This window comes from Protopterus annectens, chromosome 5.part0, assembly GCF_019279795.1.
Source record: "Protopterus annectens isolate FY-2018-M chromosome 5.part0, PAN1.0, whole genome shotgun sequence".
NCBI classification, from domain to species: Eukaryota; Metazoa; Chordata; order Ceratodontiformes; family Protopteridae; genus Protopterus; species Protopterus annectens.
The window spans coordinates 156,017,449-156,036,439 of NC_056735.1; the positions used below are offsets into that span (position 1 = coordinate 156,017,449).

The 18,991-nt window shown below is 39.1% G+C and overlaps 1 protein-coding gene across 7 annotated transcripts in view; it reads right to left on the reverse strand.

Moving 5' to 3' along the window:
• The window catches only part of INPP4A (inositol polyphosphate-4-phosphatase type I A), a 1,931,511-nt gene that overhangs the window by 1,772,447 nt on the left and 140,073 nt on the right, over positions 1-18,991 (reverse strand). For all 7 annotated transcript variants that reach the window (XM_044072185.1, XM_044072184.1, XM_044072183.1 and 4 more), the window contains exons 3-4: positions 14,163-14,274; positions 13,679-13,769 (exon numbers count right to left, since the gene is read on the reverse strand). In XM_044072185.1, coding sequence (XP_043928120.1) covers positions 13,679-13,769; positions 14,163-14,274 — 203 coding nt within the window. The remainder of the gene's footprint in view (positions 1-13,678; positions 13,770-14,162; positions 14,275-18,991) is intronic.

Sequence of the window (18,991 nt, forward strand, 5' to 3'; positions counted from 1 at the left end):
GATCAAATGCAGTTCTTAATTTATTACTATTTATTATTTTTTACTCTAAATATATTTTTTTCTTGAAATTATTATGTTAATAGAAGACCTACAAAGATTTTAACATTTTAAATTGTAATCTGTGATTTTAGTTGTTTTACTAGAGTTTTTTATTAATTACATTATATTTACATAACTAATTCATTGCTGCATTACATTGGTTGATTGGGGTGATAATTAGGATTTTAAACGTGCACTATTGGTTGGTACGCTCATCTGATGAAGGTTCTTAGACGAAAACACAGAAGGAATTGTGTTACAGCATTTATGTGTGCTGGTGTTTTTCGTGAATGAAGGACTTGGTGTTGGAATTCGTTGGACTTCCGGTGCCTAATTTTTTTATTAAAAGTTAAACAAGTTGTTAAGGAATTTAAAGTGGAAAAAAGTCAGGCTATACTATTTAGCAATTGATTTATTATGTGATGGTCTGATCCTATAACAAATTGTTTGTATGGGGCTCATTTTTATTTTATGCCATAAAAACTTAAATACCTTTTAAAACTAAAATGACAGACATTAAGTGCAGTGACAACAAGAATGGTAAATTTATAAGTGCTTTATTCAAAAAAATAGTAAGAGCAGTATAAGAAGCTGTTACTTACTGTGACAGCAAAAGTTTATTCCAGAGAGAATAGGATTTAGAAAAATTATGTAAATTCATATAAGAATTTCTGGATATTTAACCCAAAAATTGACTCCTACCCCCACCACCCATGCTGAATGAGCTGTATGGGGGAGGGGGGGACAGTATTGCTCTCTGAGGGCATTTAATGGCTTTTTGTGAAATTACAGGCAACTTTAGTATGTAAGGCATTTTTCTGAACGCATTTATTGTGTGTATTTTATGTAAAGTTCACTCATGCATACAAAATTATGGTGTACCAATATGGCAAGTATACTTGTGAAAGATGTTTATAATATAAAAGTTTCTAAATTTCAGAACAAGCAACACTTTTTTTAAAGTGCTGAGATTTCAGAAATATTTGTTTCAATTAAGTTTCAATTAAATTTGAGTTAGTTGCGATGTTATGAATGCTTATATAAATTAAGCAACAAAATGTACTGTTTATATGCTTCCTACAAAAAGTCTTTGAATGAAAGTCAGGATGCTGCATTACTAAGGAATTTTATACCCACCTTTACAGCCAATGAATGCAATGTTCTTCTGTTACCTAGGAAAAGCTGAAAGGTGCACTGTGCTCTAGAAACAGCTAGATTAATTGCTGCCCTTTTTTCAAAGTTTCTGTGATACCAGCAATGTCCTACTCTGCAGCTCACACACTTTTCTTCTCAAACTCTTTGAACAGCATAGAAATCCTTCTCAGCTACTCTCAGAAGAGTCACCCTTGTTTGGTCCTCTGCTATGTTCTGCATCTGTGTTCTCACCTGCTAAGTGTGATGTTTCAGCAAAAAGGTTATAATGAGAAAACAAGAGAGATACGTCTGTGACTGATCACTTTTACAAGGCAGCATACAGTACAACAGTCTTTAATGCCGTACGTCACAAAGTGGAAGATCTATGCCTGAATCCCACCATTCTTCCTTAATACTCTGTAAACCTGAAACTATGCTTCCTTGCATCAAAATGTTAGTTCTGAAAATTAGACATCCATATATCACAAAGAACACTACTTTTATGATGCACCTTGTAATCAAAACCTTCCAGCTGGAAAGTAGTTGTGTAAAATTTTACCATAACAGTAGATGTTCTTCTCCTTACTGTCACAGTACTCTAAACAGAAGGGATCTCCCGCCCACGGCAGCCTGACGCTGAGCCAGTGTACCAAAGCCTAATGATCTTGTGTGCACCGTATGTCACACCTATGCTCCCCACACAGAACGTAGGTCATAAAAGGGATATACAGACACAACTACCCAGAACTGAATTGTCCCAGAACATAACAGTCTCCTTAGGGCAGAACAGAACAGACTCCATAGGACAAAGGAATCCATGCACATCCAGAAGGAAAAAATGCAGAAGAAAAAGGGAAACCTCAGCCAAAAGGGAAACTATAACAAAAACCGGAACAAACAAGAGGGAGTTGGAGGAGGGAGTGAAAACTGCAACAGTGAACTGTACAAAGTCCTTCTACATCACTGTTGCAGTATTCTAAACAGAAGAGAGAAAAAAGATCAAGAACAGAATGGAAGATGGAAGGCTGAGAAGAGCCCTCAACAAACCCATATCAAATGGTTTCAGCAAAACCTGCTCTAGCCCTAGAAACTATATCCAGCTTATAATGTTTAGTAAAGGTATGCACTGAAGACCAAATACCAGCTTCAAAGATGGAACTGGTGTCCAACCTCCAGGTGGAGATGGTTTGTTTAGAAACAGCGAAACCCAATGTCCTAGGATAAAAAGAAACAAAAAGCTGATCAGACTTATGGATGGCCTTAGTTTTATCCAAATAATACCTGAGCTGTCTATGCAAATCCAAGGTATACAGAACTCTCACTAGCAGACTGAGGAGAAGGGAAAAGGAAGGAATTGTACTGACTGATTCAAGGACAACTCATTTACTACCTTGGGCATAAAAGAGCGATTAGTACAAAGGGACACCCTGTCCCTGTGAAAAAAAACAAAAAAAAGAGGAGTGGCCATAAGGGCCTGGAGCTCAGAAACCCTCTGAGCAGAAGTAAGAGCCAGCAACAAAACAGTCTTCCAGGTACAATGTTGCAAAGAAGCAGAATCTGTTGGCTCAAAAAGAGTCTGCATTTTTCCCAAAACAAAATTAAGGACCTCAAGAAGGAGGAATAGGTTTTCTTGGAGGCCTAATATACAGGACATAATCAATATGACCAGTTTGACCTGAAAACGATAAGCCAAACAAGGATTCAAGGGCAGACAAGCAGAAATGGCTGACAAATGGGCCTTCACAGAAGACTAGGACAGGCTGAACTGGAACAACTCACACAAGTAAGAGACGAACAGAGGGACCCCCCCCCCCACTGAAAAAGGGTCCTGGTTACAAGCATGGCACCAGACAGAAAATATTTTCCATTTGGACATACAAGTTTTTCTGGTTGAGGGTTTCCTTGTCTATTTTAAAACCCTGAACACACAGTCAGAAAAGAGGTGTCTGAAAGGGATCAAAACCTATTACCCAAAGTGTCAGGTGAAGAGTGGGCAACTGAGATGGATGACATACCCCTTGTCCTGTGTGAGGAAATCCTACCTGTGAGGTAACTTGTGGTGATTGCCCAAGGCCACATGTACTAAGAGGGGGAGCCAGTGTTGTCTTGGCCAAAAGGGAGTCCCTAGCAAGATTTTTGGGGAGTCCAGCTGAATCTTCTGTAGGACTCTTGGAAGTACAGGAAGAGGAGGGAAAGCATAAAGAAACATCTCCTTTCAAGAAAAAGAAAGGACGTCCATCTTCCACAACAGATGGCATGGCACTCTGGAACAGAAGAGAGAAAGCTGCCTGTTCAGAAGGGAAGGCAAAATGATCCACCTGAGAAATATCCCCGCCAATGAACAACCCCCCCGATGAACAATGTCCAGAAACATCTCTGAAGCATCCATTTGAGAGCCTGTGTTTTGGACCTGCTCAGACAGCCTGCCACTAGACTGTGCTCTGATAGAACACATACTGCCTGAAGAGCTGAGTGTCACCCCTCCCCAAGCCTGAAATGCCATCCTATAGAGGAGGTAAAATTTTGCGCCTCCTTGCTTGTTGACATACCACATCATTGTAGTGTTACCTGTGTACACCTTCAAGGGGCCTGGACAGAACATGAGGTGAAAAGCTTGAAGAGCCAGAAATCACAGCTCTCACCTCTTTGATGTTGATATGGTCCAACTTTTGATGGGGAGGCCAGAGACACTGAACTTTCAAGTGACCAAAAGAAACCTGCACCCCATGTCTGGGCACCAGTGAACAATTCTTGAGAAATGACTGGAGGCTGAAAGAGCCAGCCTGGGTTGAGAGCAAACTGATGACTTGGAATTCCACTTAAAGTACTCCATCATCCTAGCAATTGTGTCCTCAAAGGATAACTCCTCAAAAGGAAACTCAAGGCTCTCAGACTCCTCTTCAACAGAGCCATAAGTCAATGATGACGGCATCTGTGAAGAACAGAACAAAGACCCCTCATCAGACACTGAATCCTCATCCGATCGTCCCTAAGCTGGGTAGAGGCCCAAGGAGGCGCAGGTACCAAAACCCCTTCAGTAGGCTTTAGGACCATTAAGGCAGAAAAAGTACAGTTGTGTACACTTACCATAAATGTAGATGTTCGAGTGTATTCACTGTTGCAGTCATTACACTTGGGTTATCCTGCTGGCAGGCAATCCTCATTCGGCCTGAATTCCAAAGTCGCCTCTTCCCTGACATCAGTGCGCCAGGGGTATAAAAGATGCAGCCGATGCCATTTTCTTTAGTCTTTCTTGCCGCGCGGTGCCCGAAGCAGAAGCAGTTCGCAAGTGCTGGTCGGCATGGAGGCCTGACCAAGAGGCTGTTGTACTTGCTTCTTTGCCTTTAAAAATGGTTTAGTCTTTGCCTTTGTAACTGGTGTCGCTTTAATGTACAATTGAGTAGGTCTGAAAACACCCTAAGAAGCCGGTGCCTGCTCAGCGGCTCCAGACCCATCTGAGGGAATAGTTTCTTAAAGTCCAATACCTTGAGCTTCCAGCGGCCTAGGCGGCACCACATGGGAGTCTGTAGCGGCCTGCGGGTCCAAAGTAGCGGGCGTCAGGGGCTGTGAAAGTGCCTCATTGAGAGCCGGCGAACCGGTGACTGGCTTAGAAGAAACCTCATCGTCAGTTTTAGACTTCGGATGCCTGTCCTTTTCTTTTTCTTTGTGTTTCTTGTGAATTGCGGTAGTCGGTTGGCTATCCGACGGCATTGTGTAATTAAATCTTCTGCCAAAATAGTGAAAAGCAAAATCGTACCGGCGCTTTATAGTGCGCTGGTTAAATCTAGTACAAAACCGACAACAAGCAACGTCGTGGTCAGGGCCTAGGCAAGGAATACAGTAAGAACGAAAATCCTTACGAGGTATTTGCTTCCCACAAGAAATACAATTATTAACTTTTTCTGACATCGGTCTGGAGCAAGAAAAAAGTTTTCCCCAACAGGGTACTTACCTTTTAATAAAGACTTCGGATCTGAAATTCGAACACGAAAATCTTAGGAGTCGGCCGACCGGCACTTGCAAACTGCTTCTGCTTCGGGCACCGCGCGGCAAGAAAGACTAAAGAAAATGGCGTCGGCTACATCTTTTATACCCCTGGCGCACTGACGTCAGGGAAGAGGCGACAGCAACCGACGCTGGACCTAGACTTTGGAATTCAGGCCGACTGAGAGTAGCCTGCCAGCAGGATAACCCAAGTGTAATGACTGCAACAGTGAAACACGAAGAACATCAAGCCCTAAGTAAAAAATGACTTACAGAGCTATTACTCTCTTCTAGAGCGATGTCCGGTGGAGGCAAGACAGGTAAAGAATCCATGCAAGACTTACTGGTCTTATTCGTACCTAGTAGGAGTATCTCAGGGTTAAACAATTATGCCATGGTACCCTGGGCTAATTAATGCAAAAAAGAATGCTGAGGCAAGGCTCCAGGATTTCAAAAACAATATCACATCAAACGATGGTTACTAGCAGTACTGTCTTTAATACAACACAAGCACTTTGTACATACACCTGATGAAGCTCTGTGTGAAAGAACTAAAACACACCTTTTTAAACACATAATTACATCACATGACTTGCATTGATCAAATTTAAAGGTATAAACATTCATTGAAATAAATTACTTTATATAACAAAATTTAGATACATACAAAACTAAAAAACTATGTGTTAAAAACATAAATCTATTATAAAAACAAGAATCTATTATAAAACAGGACTACATACATAGAGCTCTTTTGCCAAGAACAGGTTTCATGGGCACACATTCATTAAGCCCATGTCCATGATTTGCTCTACGCATAACTATCCATTTTGTCTCCATCTCCTCTGTTCTGGCCCTAATATCTCCACCCCTTAAATTCTCATAAGTTCTACATACAACCATGAACTGAAATTTATGCGCTTGTAACCTAATAATCCACCCAGTTTCCATTTGTTCAGTGTAATTTTTGATGTCCCCACCTCTAACATTGGGTACATTAGTATGTATGACAAAAAACTTAAATGCATGTGTAATATCATTCTCTAAAACATGTTTCGATAGAGCATTAATTGCAGATCTAATGCGTATCTGATAAATATGTTCCCTTATTCTATCCTTCAATTTTCTGTCGGTCTTGCCGACATAGAAGGCAGTGCAGGAAGTGCACTTCGCAATATAGACCACATGTTCAGTCTCACAATTCACATTAACTTTAAAATTAAAAACTCTTGTGGTAACTGGATGTATAAACATGCTGGTAGTGCTAATACTAGAACAAAAATTACATCTATTGCACGGTTGTGTACCTGTGTAGTTCATAGAAGTAGGATGACATTCATGGCTTGGAAAGCACAAAAGTCTGTGCAGATTCTTTTTATTTCTGAAAAGGAATTGTGGGTGATCCCCAACAATTTCCTTAATAGCTGGGTCCACAGTTAAAATATCCCAGTGTTTGTGAAGAATCTGCTTAGTTTGGTGGACATTTTGCGTAAAGTACAATGATACTTTCTGCTTTTTATTATGACTTACAGATGCTCTCAATCCATCCTCATTATAAAATGCACTGCCTTCTTCGGAGAAAATGGGACAGGCCCTACCTGTTCTAAGCCTTTCAGTATGTTGAAAGGCTTCATGGATTTCTTTCATTCTATATCTCTTATTTATTAGTCTATTACGCAATTCATCTAATTCGGTCATATAATTGATCTGTATAGGATTCAACCTCGAAGCACGTATAGCTTGCCCTTTTACTATATTGGTAAATATATGACTAGGGTGCATACTATCCCTGTGCAAAAGGGTATTTTTAAAGCATGCTTTCCTATGCACTCCTGTATTGAGTTTACCATTTCTTAAATGTTGGATAGAAACATCCAAGAATGTTATACTTTCAGGAGAGACTGTCATAGTAAATTTTAAAAAAGATGACAGTAAATTAACTTGCTGAAAAAATATATCTAATTCTACTGCATTACCAGCCTAGAGAAAAAAACTAGTCATCAACAAAACGTCTGTAAAAGAAGACATGTTTTTTATACAGATCCATTTGGAATAGTTTGTTCTTCCCAATGAGCCATCACTAGGTTGGCGTAGCTATTGGCACATGGTGTGCCCATAGCCACGCCATCCCTTTGTAAAAATAGGCTCTGGTTGAACACAAACAAATTGTTTTCCAATACTACCGCTAGTAAAAGACAAATAAAGTCTATCCTGCTTGGTAGCATATCTGTGTGCTCCATCAAATAATGTTGTATGCTCTCAATACCTACTAAGTTGGGAATGTTAGTAAAGAGGGACTTGACATCCATGGTCACCTTTAAAAAAGGGTGATTATCTGGTAGTATCCTTATTCCCTCATATAGGTCCAAGATAAATTGCTTGGAATCTCTCAGAATAGATGGACTTATATCTACAACTGGTCGTAACGTTTTTTCTATTAAAATAGATGAGGGTTCTGTGACCCACCCTCGTCCCGAAACTATTGGTGTCATTGGTGGGTTTAATGGATCCTTATGTACTTTTGGTAAACCCTGTATAACAGGAATGGTTGGGTTCTCCACAAATAGAAAATTATAGAGTTCATCTGTTACTAGACCTATTTTAAGTAAATCTTCTAGACTATTATATACTTGCGCTATATGTATTCCAACGTCTGGAAGAGTAATAGAAACATACAAGTTATTATCAACTAACATTTCTTCCATAACTGGTCTTATCTAGGACTACAATTGGGCCGCCCTTGTCGGCTGGTCTAATTGAAATATTTCTATCATTTTTCAAATTGTTCAATGCCTTTCTTTGTCTAAACGTCAAGTTGTCCCTATTCCTTTTCTCAGTGGCTCCATCGGCCATTGTGTATAAATCTTTTTCCACAATTTTGCTGTAGGCATCCAACAATGGATGCAACATAGGTACATAGGTACTAGGTTTTCGATATACTGGCTTCTGAGTCTCAGTAGAGGCATCATTGAAAAGCAATTTTAATTGTATATTCCTCACAAATAATTTAATATCTAAAACAGTGTCTACTATGTCACTTTTCTTAGAAGGTATGAAAGACAAACCCTTATTTAAGACTTCAGTTTCATACCTATCTAAAGGTCTATGTGAGAGATTCCAAACTAAGTCATTCTTTCCCACATCTTCTTCAGTGTGGGTTCCCTCATTTCCCCCCCTGCAGCCTTCCTTTTCTGCCTCCCCCTGCTCATGGAACGACTTCTGCCCCTGTTGTAAGTGCCTGAAATGGGGAAAGGGCTGCATGTCTCGTTTGAATTAAACCCATTGGTCCTTAAATGTGTTTTTCTGCGAACCACTAAATCATTTGTTGTCAAAATGCCAGTATTAACATGATTTGGACTGTTGTTACTAATAGTAGCAGAATCAGTTGACTGCTGTTCTTGTCTAGTAACAACATTGTGATGATGTATAACAGGTTGTGTATCATTACTGCTATTACTAACGTTAATTCCAGAAGAAACATCATTATTATGTATTAGTTGCACATCACCCACAGTATGATCATGTTCTGAACTGTTAGTCCCCTCAGTAAAAATGTCATCACTGGGGACACTAACTTCAGGAATGGTGGCATTAAAAGAAGCAGTTAACACATCACTGTTGGCTTTCTCAGAAACCTTGTTATTGGTAAAAATGTTCTGATTAACTTGTGTAACATTCTGTCTATTGGAACTACCATTGCTGTTCCTGGGCCAAGTAAAGACTTGGCCGTGTAAAAAATCGTAGGTGTCCCTAGACAGTTTATGCTTCTTTTGCTCCAATAGTCTTTTCTCAAATAAACAAACACTGTCCACCAATCGATCAAACATCGGCTCTATCACACAGTTTTTAAATTGAGCATATAAATCATTCTGTTTTCCTTTAATCAAGTTCTGTAGGGCAAGCTCTTCAGGTAGAAAAAAGTCATTAAGCAAAGTCATATATTTAATGCTCACCTCGATGTTAAGTTGTTGCCACCGGTACAATAGATCTGGATATGTACCTATGTTGCATCCATTGTTGGATGCCTACAGCAAAACTGTGGAAAAAGATTTATACACAATGGCCGATGGAGCCACTGAGAAAAGGAATAGGGACAACTTGACGTTTAGACAAAGAAAGGCATTGAACAATTTGAAAAATGATAGAAATATTTCAATTAGACCAGCCAACAAGGGCAGCCCAATTGTAGTCCTAGAATAGACCAGTTACAATATTAATATGGAAGAAATGTTAGGTGATAATAACTTTTATGTCTCTATTACTCTTCCAGACGTTGGAATACATATAGCACAAGTATATAATAGTCTAGAAGACTTACTTAAAATAGGGCTAGTAACAGATGAACTCTATAATTTTCTATTTGTGGAGAACCTAACCATTCCTGTTGTACAGGGTTTACCAAAAGTACATAAGGATCCATTAAACCCACCAATGACACCGATAGTTTCGGGACGAGGGTGGGTCACAGAACCCTTATCTATTTTAATAGAAAAAACGTTACGACCAGTTGTAGATATAAATCCATCTATTCTGAGAGATTCCAAGCAATTTCTCTTGGACCTATATGAGGGAATAAGGATACTACCAGATAATTACCTTTTTTTAATGGTGACCATGGATGTCAAGTCCCTCTTTACTAACATTCCCAACTTAGTAGGTATTGAGAGCATACAACATTATTTGATGGAGCACACAGATATGCTACCAAGCAGGATAGACTTTATTTGTCTTCTACTAGAGGTAGTATTGGAAAACAATTTGTTTGTGTTCAACCAGAGCCTATTTTTACAAAGGGATGGCGTGGCTATGGGCACAAAATGTGCCAATAGCTACGCCAACCTAGTGATTGCTCATTGGGAAGAACAAACTATTCCAAATGGATCTGTATAAAAAACATGTCTTCTTTTACAGACGTTTTGTTGATGACTTGTTTTTTCTCTGGGCTGGTAATGCAGTAGAATTAGATATATTTTTTCAGCAAGTTAATTTACTATCATCTTTTTTAAAATTTACTATGACAGTCTCTCCTGAAAGTATAACATTCTTGGATGTTTCTATCCAACGTTTAAGAAATGGTAAACTCAATACAGGAGTGCATAGGAAAGCATGCTTTAAAAATACTCTTTTGCACAGGGATAGTATGCACCCTAGTCATATTTTTACCAATATAGTAAAAGGGCAAGCTATACGTGCTTCGAGGTTGAATCCTATACAGATCAATTATATGACCGAATTAGATGAATTGCGTAATAGACTAATAAATAGGAGATATAGAATGAAAGAAATCCATGAAGCCTTTCAACATACTGAAAGGCTTAGAACAGGTAGGGCCTGTCCCATTTTCTCCGAAGAAGGCAGTGCATTTTATAATGAGGATGGATTGAGAGCATCTGCAAGTCATAATAAAAAGCAGAAAGTATCATTGTACTTTACGCAAAATGTCCACCAAACTAAGCAGATTCTTCACAAACACTGGGATATTTTAACTGTGGACCCAGCTATTAAGGAAATTGTTGGGGATCACCCACAATTCCTTTTCAGAAATAAAAAGAATCTGCACAGACTTTTGTGCTTTCCAAGCCATGAATGTCATCCTACTTCTATGAACTACACAAGTACACAACCGTGCAACAGATGTAATTTTTGTTCTAGTATTAGCACTACCAGCATGTTTATACATCCAATTACCACAAGAGTTTTTAATTGTAAAGTTAATGTGAATTGTGAGACTGAACATGTGGTCTATATTGCGAAGTGCACTTCCTGCACTGCCTTCTATGTCGGCAAGACCGACAGAAAATTGCAGGATAGAATAAGGGAACATATTTATCAGATACGCATTAGATCTACAATTAATGCTCTATCGAAACATGTTTTAGAGAATGATATTACACATGCATTTAAGTTTTTTGTCATACATACTAATGTACCCAATGTTAGAGGTGGGGACATCAAAAATTACACTGAACAAATGGAAACTGGGTGGATTATTAGATTACAAGCGCATGTTCATCCTGGACTTAATGACAGGATCCCCCTCAAACCAGCACTTAAAAGTAGAAGATTTAATGTTTAATGAATTCATGCATTTTTATTTTAGCTTTTTATTTTAAATTTATTTCATCTTATTTAACTATTGCACAGTTGTATGCTGTTATGCTATGTAAGTTGTTACATATATATAAATAGTTTTTATTATATATAAGTTTTTTATATATTTATGTGTAAATATTCATTTGTATTCTTAGTTGATGTTGTTTTGATTTTATGTGGCATACACCTTTAAATGTTTGAGTCTGTAAGGAGCACGCATTAATTAAGAGCTCTGTATATAAGGTGTGTCAGTTCAATGCAATGGTTTTGATGGTTTGAAAAAGCCGCTTGGTGAAAGCGCTTACCCTTTTTATACTTGAATAAAGGTTTTGGAATTATTGAAAGCTTTTAACTTCCAAGTCTGTTTCTAGTTTGCTTGAAGAGACTGTCAGCATTTTACATTTATAAACTGTTCTTTGGTCTGCAAAGACTTTAAACATCTTACTCAATGTGGAACTTTGCTTTGGATTTATAGCTTTGGCTGCTTCTTTTACACACTAGCATTGCCTACCAGCGATCCAGCGAGTGAACTTGTAAGTCAGTACTGTGCCTGGTTTGAACTTGAGCTGATGTTTTATTGATTTTATGTTGACTTTATCTCCTAACATCTCTTGAATAAGGCACACAAACTTTAAGCTTATTGCCCTTCCTACTTTCTACCCTAAGGGGTCCTTCCGAAAAATATGGCCTTGCTCTTGTCTCCCTTAATTGTCTGACAACCACAGCACTGTTCTGGGTCATATTTTGATCACAGCCCCTTTCTAAAAGTTCACAACCAGTTCTAGATATTTGCTTCTCATATTCATCATATTTAACACTCAACCTAGAAGCTCTAAAAAACTGGTTTTGAGCTACATTCTTAAAAACATATTTAGGATGCATGCTATCTCTAGATAATAAGTTATTCACATGGCATTCCTTTCTAAGTAATCTAGTAGAAATTCTGTCAACACCATCCTTCTCTATAAAAACATCTAAAAAACTAATGCCCACATCTGAATAATTCAGGGTAAACTTCAAAAACTGTGTTGACTCATTAATATACTCAACAAATTCTATTAATTTTGCTATGGTCCCCTTCCACAAAAGAAAAAGGTAGTCTACAAATCTTCTATACAATAAAATCAAATTACTAAAGGGTCCTTTCAATAAATGCTCTGATTCCCATATCAACATAACAGCATTCGCATAACTGTTAGAGCATGAACTCCCCATCGCCACACCATTTTTTTGCCAATATATCTGATCCTTAAATAGAAAGACATTATTCGTAAGCACAATACTCATTAATTTTTGAAACAACACAATTTCATCTGCACTAAATAATCCAAATTTAACCATCAATTTCCTTAAAAAGTCAACACCTAACTCATTGGGAATAACTGGGCTAATTGTTTAAGCCATTGGTTTTCAAGATAAATGGCCAAAGAAGACAAACAGTTTCTGAGTGCCTTAGGCACAAAAAAAAAAAAAAAAAAAAAAAAAGTACTAACAGAAACTGTCCAAACAGGGGGTGAGTAGCACAATGGTTAGCACTGCAGTCTCATGGAACTTGGTTCTCTAGGCTGTCCAGTTTGATTTGTGTCTGGAATGCCTTCTATATGGAGTCTGTGTCTCCTCCCTTTGCACATGTGGGTTTTCAAGCAGTGCTCTGGTTTCCCTCCACATCCCACACACACTTGTAGTTGAAAAAGTAATCCTCTGAACTACCTGTTAAGTAAATGTACCATGTGTGAGTGAATGTATGCCCTAAGATAGGTTGGTGCCTTGTTCAGAATTAGTCCTCTGTCTTGTACCCACTGAAGTCTGGATACGCTCTACTTCACTTATGATCCTGAACAGGATTAAGAGGGTAACTGGAGAATAAACGTATAATTAGGGTACAGCTATGTAAACATCATTTGTTTCATAACAAAAACTCTAATCCCGGAAAGAACTGAGATAAGCTTTTCAGACAGCCACTGTTCTAAAATGTAGGAGACAGGTACTAAATCCATTCCTCAACCGCCATGCTGATGATTACTGCATACTGTACAGGGGAAAGTTCCCACACCCATATCAATTTACTATTATCAGCGCTGGTATCCCTTCACTTGGACACAGACAGCCTCTCCTGAATTACCACAAACCTGGACACCAAAAAAAAAAAAAAAAAAATTTTCAAGGAACCGTAACTTTTGAATGGATATGTACTATCTACATTCCCCTGCATATGTCATGGTTTGCAAGTGCAATGCAAATGTGCTACATATGGACACATTTGGCAATCACATTTCTGGATTTTCACACTAAAAAGTATCTTGAACATACGTATGCTTCCTAGGCAATTTAATGATAATAAACCTAAAAAAAATGATAACACAAATGCAAACACTTCGATTCAGAGGAAGGGAAAAAAAAAATACTTCAGTGAAATGGCATGCCATACCTGATCTCAATAATGTGTCCTTTCGTAATGCTGCAAATTTTGACCGAATTCCTATGGATTCAGTTAGACTTTCGTCAACTGGTATAACAGTCTGAAAAAAAAATACATCACTTCCTCAAGCAAATTTAAAAAAAAGAAAAGGATATATCAGCTTATTATGCAACACCAAATGCTTTGCTTTTTAAAACATACATGTTGCAAAGCACGTGTTCTGATACACAGCAGAAAAAAAGCTACTACAATTCCATCATGCCCAAGACATTTACAAGTAATCAGGTGGAACACTTGAGCAGCCTGCTGCTTAACCAGTCACAAAATCCCACCCAGGTGCAAATGAATTATAATGGAAGTCTCAGGTAATTACAAATAGAGTTCATCCATTCATGACCTCTCACAGCATGAGAATTACTCGGCAACAAACACAAAGTAGTTATATAACTCAGCACCAAATTCAAAAGTAGTTAAGAAATTTGTCAGCACTTACCCTTCCACTATTTGTGTCAGGTGATTTTGTAACCTGGGGTTTTGGGTCTACTTTTTCCTCCATCTGCCAGGCAATTATTGTGATATTTCCTACTCGCTCGTTTTCTGCTGAACTAGAAAGGAACAGGAAACCAGTATTATTATACAATAAATCCCTGAAGAGTCGTACACTGCTACTACACTTCCAAAGAATATGATCCACAGAACCAAAAAAAAAAAACAATACAAAGCACCATTTTTACTCATCTCAACAGTAACTTTTAAGAAAAATCAAGAAAAGTTTCACTCAGCTGACATTAAACAAGAAAGCATAGTTGTATAAATAAACTTACCATAACAGTAGCAGTTTGAAGAGATCGCTGTTGTTGTAGCATAAATCTATATAGGAAGTATCCTACCAAAGATATCAGACCTCCAGCTAGTATACTAAAACGTTCAAGCATCTTTCTTCTGCACTATATGCCCACTAGCATTCTGGTATAAACAGGAAGTACAGGTACCAAAATGTCAGAGCTTTCTTTCTTCTTATGTCTAACCAGAAACAAAGGGACAAAGATGACTGGGCCTTTACCCTGGCCAGGAATAAACAGCAAGTAAAAAAAAAAAAGATATGGGGTGGTGGGAAGGCATTAGTACAATGGTGGTCTATTCAAGCATCTAGTGTTACAGTAAGTTTGCTTACACAATTGTACAATGTTCATCATTAAACTACTGTTACACCAGCATAAATCCATATGGGATGATTGCCACAGCTTAAATGGAAAGGGTGGAAGAAGCAGAACCAAAGTCTAAATGACCCTGGAGATTAGATATACTTAATCTTACACTGGCTTTGCAAAAGAAGTCAATTTTGTAGTGCTTAGGGAAAGCGTATATATAGAGGACAAAGCTGTTCCCTCTAGAATAGCTCTAGAGTCCACCCCTTTCTACAAGCTCCCAGAAGAAGCCACAGCTCTAGTGTTGTGTGCCTTGATATTCTCAGGGGATTTATTTCTGGGGGGGGGGGGGGGGCTATCAGAACTGAATAGAATGAGGAAGCCATATAGAAAAATGTTGGCTTGGAAACTGGTTTCCCCCCTTTTTTTTACCTTCAAAATAAATAATGAGTTGGTCTGATGATCTGAAATATTTTGTCTTATCCAGGTAGCATTCGAGTTGTCTGTGGACATCCAGAGAATACAGAATTCTCTCTTTTCTGTTCTTAGGCTGGGGGACGAATACAGTGAGCTGAACAGAATGATTCAAAGTAGATGCAAAAACAACCTTAGGCATTGATGAAGGGTTGGTCCAAAAAGTAATCCTATTTTTGTGAAAAAACAAAGGACTGAGAAGGTATGTGGGCTTCCAAACTCATATACTCACCTAGTCAAAGTCAGAGCAATACACAAAAATGTCTTCCCAATAAATTACTTTAGGGAAGATCTAGCTGAAGTACAAATGGAGGTAAAGTTATCTTCTAAAATACATAATTAAGATTCAATGAAGGAGCCACCAGCCCTCTAGGTGGTATAATATGTAAAAACTCCTTTCAATAACTGCCGGACCTGGAATGAAGAAGAAAGGAAGGGAAATCAAATGGCAGACAGGTAGAACTGTAACACAGGCCAGATGTGAGCAATTCACTCAGGTAATGAGAAACCACCAAAGCTCCCACCTAGGATAAGTCCTAGTTTCTGTACACATCATTTGGATAAATATGTCGTTCTAGCAGCAAGTTTTCTGGCTGTATTAAAACCTGTTATGCACTCTGTAAATAGGTGCCTAAATGGGACCAAAAATCTATCATCCATGCCATCAGGTGCAGGTTCAAGATCCTTTGTCCTGTGTGAATAGGTCAACTCTGTGAGGAAGGATTTTGGCATTTTTCCTTGCCAGATGCAGAAGGAAGAACCGATGTTTTCTGGGCCAAAAGGGTGCAACTAGAACTACCTTTGGAGAGTCCTTTATCTTTAATAAGACTCTGGTAATCAAAGAAAAGTGGAGAAGGCATAACGGAACATTCACATCTATGGAACCTAACCTCCTCTGATACTGCAAAAGCTGTTCTGAGCAAGTCTGCCAAAACATTTCTAAGTTTTGCAAAGTTTTTGCATGTTGTGAACATTTCTCAGGGTTAGTGAACTTATTTCCAAGGATTCATCCGCAGTGGTGGTGCTGCAGTAGGGTTGTCGCCTCACAGTAAGACGCTGTCCGGTTCGACTCTCAGCTAGAGCGTCTTTTGTGTGGAGACATGCGTGAATGGGAGTTCCTTCATTGAAGATTGTGCGTCAGGGCTGGCAACTCGGTACATAAAAATCAACTGCCAATCATTAGCGGACCGGAGTTCCGCTGTGGCGACTCCTAACCGGGAAAAGCCGAAAGACACAACAACTTGACACTGCAGGAATTCTTACTTCTGTTGTACAGCATTTGTTACTGCACTTGAGTTCAAAACCACTTTGTTCTACATTAGAAGGGTTCTTTTGAACTCTGGTGGGAGCAAAGAGCTAAATTCATCCTATCCAAGGTGGGAACTACTGGTTGATAGCTTTTTTGTGTTTTTATCTGATTGGCCTCAGGGTTTAACTTTATCAAAGTCTTTCATCCCGCTTGATAAAAGCATCACACAAACACGGTTCCTTTGACTGCATATAAGCAAACCTTTCCAGTTTAAAATCCTCTATAGGAAATGGTCCCCAAAGTCTCCCACTGTTCACAGCTGTTCAAAGAGCTGCCAGTTTGTGCAGAGGGTGTACCACTGCAAATTGTCTAATACTATACAAATAAACACTCTCACTTTGACCTTTAAGTGACTCTCCCTTACTCCTTCCTATCTAGAAATTGTGTTTCCTTGCCTTACATAGCATAGGCTCTATTCAGACCTGCTGAATCTAGACTGTTTGGTATCACTGTGCTCTTAGACCAGCCTTCTTACATTAAGAGGGTCTCCCTGCACCCTTGTGGCAGAAGTGTGTAGCACAGGACCTATCTGAGTTTGGGATTGCTGGAGAAAGGCTCAGTTTGGGGTTTTCCCATTGGTAGTTTTGTTAAAACTTTTTTCAGTTTGCCTGTATACAAGGCTCCCGTCTGCGTGGGTTTGCACTCAGTTTACCAGAGCTGCTCAACGTTTAGCAACTTTAGCCAAAGGTCTGGAGTACATCTGCATTGAAATCCAAGTCATCCACTAAAAAGACTGAAAAATAAGCATATTTTAAGCAGGCACTGCACTTTAACTGTATTTAATTGAATTACTGCTTCATTTTTAGCCCACTTCCTTCCCAAATACCACATTCAGAAAAATACTGCCACAATGGATGGGCAGTTTCCCATCATTTCTTCTGCTAGCTTGATAGACATGAGCAGCTTGAAACAATGTAGCAATTGCTTCATGTATATTGACAACCATTTACTCCTTAAAGCAAACTAACATCCTATGTGAGAGATTTAAATACACTGTGGAATTGGAGTCAATTATATCATGTAAAAACAAGCTAGACATCAAACAGGTTGTCAGCACACAGGCTTCACCTCTCATGCAAGTCTCACCTCTCACACAAATTGAGGTCACAATACACAAACCCACGTATTCGAAGATACTCACTAAAAGCCTACCAAAAAACAGAGACCTCCCAAACGTACACCACACACACTCACCACTAAGCATAAAGAAACCACTACACATATCAACAGACACATTAGTGTCTCAACAAACAAGCCCCTAATGCAAAACCCATCAAATGTCTTGGTCATAGGTGACGCCATAGTGAGACACACAGATGTTCTCCTCACCTGACTGGAGAAGGTCATGGGTCAGCTGCCTATCGGGTGCCAAATCCTACAAATCACACATGCACTCAAGTCACTCAACAAGTACAGTTATGACTCTGTCATAATCCATGTTGGAGTGAATGACTTGAGACATTCCTCTCTGGACTATATGAAGAAAGACAGGAAGAAACTCTGATTATGTGTCCCAGACAGACATGTCCTTAACCCTAAGCAGTATCCTACCCTAACCCAGGATGACATCACAACATAAATAAAACATTATTGACTTTCACAATTGATTCAGCTTCTGGTGTCAGTTCAGGGGATCCAATATCTGTCAGCCTGGGAGGATATGGTAGACCAACTTCGCTGCTTTGCTAGAGATGTTCTGTACTTGTCCCCCCTAGGCTTTTGGATACTGGATAATGTTCTTGCCTCCCCCATAGTGCCCTTTTTAGGCAATGTCAAAACAAAAAATTTTCCATCATAACAAAATCTAATCGAGACAAACTCAGTATCATGTCGCTTAATGCTAGGAGTTTAAACATGAAACCGCACTCCCTGGAAGCACTCCTCACCTTGGAGGATGCTGACGTTTGTGCAGTTACCGAGACATGGTTCAAGGCTGCTGAGTGCACCCCAGTCATGCAAGGCTACAATGCTTTCCACACATTCAGACCAGAGGGAACCAAAGGTGGAGGTGTATCCATCTTCATTAAAACCAAATACACTTCAAGACTGGTCAAACAGCATGACTCTCTTGAACTACTCCATGTCCAAATAATAATTAGGAAAATACCATACCGCATCATTGCTAGCTATAGTTTCTCCACCATGAACCAGAATAAGCACACCACCCACCTCGATTTACCAAAATCCCTCACCATATAGCCCAACACCTTAGTCATGGGAGATTTCAACTATCCTTCCGTAGAGTGGGGGACATACAAGAGCAAAAACATGCTCACCCAGAGGTTCCCGGACTTTGTTAACATAAATGCTCTGGAACTGATAGTCTGCACCACCACCAGGGGCTCTAATGTTCTGGACATAGTACACACCAACAAGAGGGGGGGGGTCACT